Genomic DNA, 3,097 nt, shown 5'->3' on the forward strand with positions numbered 1-3,097 from the left:
AGTGGATGTGCAGAACACACCTACTCCCCACGTCCTCTAGGTTGAGAATATACCTATAATAGTATACACATATATATAGAGTATATGTAAACCCTGACTAAATATACAATATAGTGTATTTGTAAACACTAAGACCAATATATGCATATAATATATATATATATATATATATATATATATATTATACGTATGTGTCTGTTTAGAAATTCGTTGGAGGCAAACCAGTAGCACAGCGACAGCAACCAGCAAGGGGGAATGGATCAGAAGTGGTAGAATAATAACGTGTATGATTTGAACTTGTTTTTTTCTTGTCTTTTTAATTTGTACTTTGTATGGAGTCAATCCAGCCCGCATTAGACCCTAAAACAATGCCTCCTTCTCTATCACCCATATGAGCTGCGACAGACTGGGAAGTCTTACGAAGAATAATTAACAAAACTCCCCTCTAGTCTCAGGCGTCCTGGGTACATTAGCAAAAGGGTCGATTATGATGCTCAGGGAAGCGGATGTCCTTAACATGCGTTGCAGCGGTTCTTTGCGTAGCACCTGCTGCAAGGCAAACCCGCATGCATTACCACTGCTGGGAATTATATGTAAAAATCTACTATCGGCCTTCACTGGCCCGAATGCATGCAATTATGGATATATACTGTACAAATTATACGTAGGAACGTAACCACGCAGGCAGTGCTGCATTTATTCTTTGGTTTATAAGTGGAGAGGTGCCCTAGCTGAGGGTTTATGGGACTTTTCTCCCTCTTTGAATTCTTCTTCTTCTTCCTCTGTCTTGCAATGAAGCGGAACAAAACGACTAAAAACCGTCGAGCCGTACATGGCCTCCCTAGCGGCCGCCCGAGGATATAGGCAGGCGAGTAGGAGCCCTGAAGAGCATTTAAACCTCAGAAAGTATATAATTTTCCCATAGTAAAGGCATTCAAATGCAATTGAATGCATAGTGATGTGCCTCATCGCTCTTATGCATGACTGGTGCGGCTCCAGTCAACCCGTTCTGCTGGAGCGCGATTAAGGGAGGTTTGTTGCTGCAGAGTTGGTCTCGCCTGCGCATTGAGTATTTTAGCATTTCATTTAAAATGAGGAGGTGAAATAAATATAAATAAAAAGGTTTTAAGTAAATTTAGCTAAAAAACGGGCACTTTGCTGCCCTCTACATGGGTTGGGGTTGCTTCGTGAATGCAGGATATTGGGAAGCTACAACTCGATCCGTTGTTTGTTTATGTACAACAACATGGTGGTTGCTTCTCATCTTTCTTTTTCCGTTTGATCCATCGAAGTGTGCCTTTAATGCTTTCTTTTCCTCTTTTTTAGCTGTCCCTTTGCTGTTGATTCCATAATAGTCAACTGTTGAAGCTTTGGGGGCCCTCCACGCAGGTTTTTCGATGGTGGTTGCAGCAGCCTAGCGTCACCTCTGTGAGACTGAGGGCTTTATGCTTGCTTTTTGCTTTATTTTATATCGTATTTAAGATTGGCAAAGTGATAGGAAGAGTTCGCTCAATGCCTCTCTGCTGACTTACTGCAGTGCCTATGCCAGCACGCGCCCAGCGAGAGCGGAGGCCATTGTTTCTTCTACGCTCTCAAGGAAGACGGCATTAATATTGGGGCATTAGGGCTTAATAGTAGGACAGAGAAGGCGCTGCCATGGCGTCAGAGAAGAAGAAAATTGATAGGAACGCACAGCTGTCGGTGTGCATCACCTTGCTGTTGCTCTTCCTCCCTGTATGCGTCTCTGCTGCAGGAAATTGGGGGAGTTGGGAACTGCAGCAGCAACCATTAACAACAACAGCAACATCAGGAGCAACCCCTAGTGCCTCTACTGCTACTCTTTCAAACTACACCTCAAGTGGGAGCTCCTGGAGTACAGGAGTTTCCTCTTCAGGATATGACGCACAGTCTCGAGGGTCTCCGCTGCTAGGCGATGCAACTCTTTTTGGTACTGCACGATTAGCCCCTCAGCCAGAGCCTAGAAGTACTTTTCTTCCTGGTGGAGATGCACTGCAGGGCCTCCAGCTTGTGGACGGTGCGACGCAGCCGCTGCAGCAGCCGCTGCAGCAGCCTCTGCAGCAGCCTCTGCAGCAGCAGCAATTGACGCTAGGAGATTTACCCGTAGAGGTAGAGGGGCAGGCTGGTGGTATTTTAGATTTTGGTATGGATATAGAGGGGAAGGGTTTGCAACAGAAGGCGAGGAGTTCGTTGTTGCAGGTGTTTATTAACTTCTTCAAGAAGCCTGGGATCTTCAAAATTCTTGTTTTTGCTGCTGTTATGCTCGTTTCGTTCTTCTTAGTGGGTGTCTTTGCTCGTATTGCACAATTCATATTTGGCCTCTGGGCAGCTCTGAAAGTGCTGCAGCTTCTTGAAGAGGAAGAGCCTGCTAGTTCTTCTACCAGCACTATACCAAGTGCATATACGGGGATGCCTCCCCCGCACGGCTTTGAGTAAACCGAACAACGCAATACATACATGCTGCTACAGCAGCAGCAGCAGCAGCAGCAGCAGCAACGGCAGTAGCAGCAGCAGGAGCAGCAGCAGATGCTGCTGCTCCTGCTGCTCCTACTAGCTGCTACAACCCATCATTTTACAGCAGCGTGTGAACGAGCACAGTTCAGCGGCTTCCTGCAACGGCGTAGCCTCTGTTGCTGCTGCTGCAGGTGCCTTTGTTGTTCTTCCTGCTGCTGCAGCTGCAGGTTTTGTTGCTGCTACTGCTACTGCAGCAGCAGCAGCAGCAGCAACAGCAGCAGCAGCATTTGCTGCTCCGCAAAACCAGGGGATGAAGAACCTTATTATAAGGAGACCTTCTCTTTGCCCCTAATGCATGCAACCCCAGCGCTGGCAAATCAGCAGCGGCGGTGTGCTGATTGTCTCGCTGATGTTTTTAGAGAAGAGTTTGTTTGAATAATAACACAAACTGCCTCAGCCGCACTGTTGCTGCTGCTCCTGCAGCAGCAGCGGAAACGGGGATTTTCTTACCAGTCAAACGGATTAATATTTGTATGTTTGTTTAATCCTCACATATAATATACATATATATATATATATATATGGGTATACACATATATATGTAATTTATATGTGCATATATATA

The 3,097-nt window shown here is 45.9% G+C and overlaps 1 protein-coding gene across 1 annotated transcript; it reads left to right on the top strand.

Annotated features, from left to right (window-relative positions):
- Window positions 1-1,656: 1,656 nt before the first annotated feature.
- EAH_00016540 (hypothetical protein, conserved) lies at window positions 1,657-2,454 on the top strand (the record flags this gene model as incomplete). Its single annotated transcript, XM_013397805.1, has 1 exon — window positions 1,657-2,454. The coding sequence occupies one exon, from the start codon at window positions 1,657-1,659 to the stop codon at window positions 2,452-2,454; it is 798 nt and encodes a 265-aa protein (XP_013253259.1).
- Between the last annotated feature and the right edge of the window lie 643 nt (window positions 2,455-3,097).

Source organism: Eimeria acervulina, genomic scaffold (assembly GCF_000499425.1).
Source record: "Eimeria acervulina Houghton genomic scaffold, Eah_scaff103, whole genome shotgun sequence".
Taxonomy (NCBI): domain Eukaryota; phylum Apicomplexa; class Conoidasida; order Eucoccidiorida; family Eimeriidae; genus Eimeria; species Eimeria acervulina.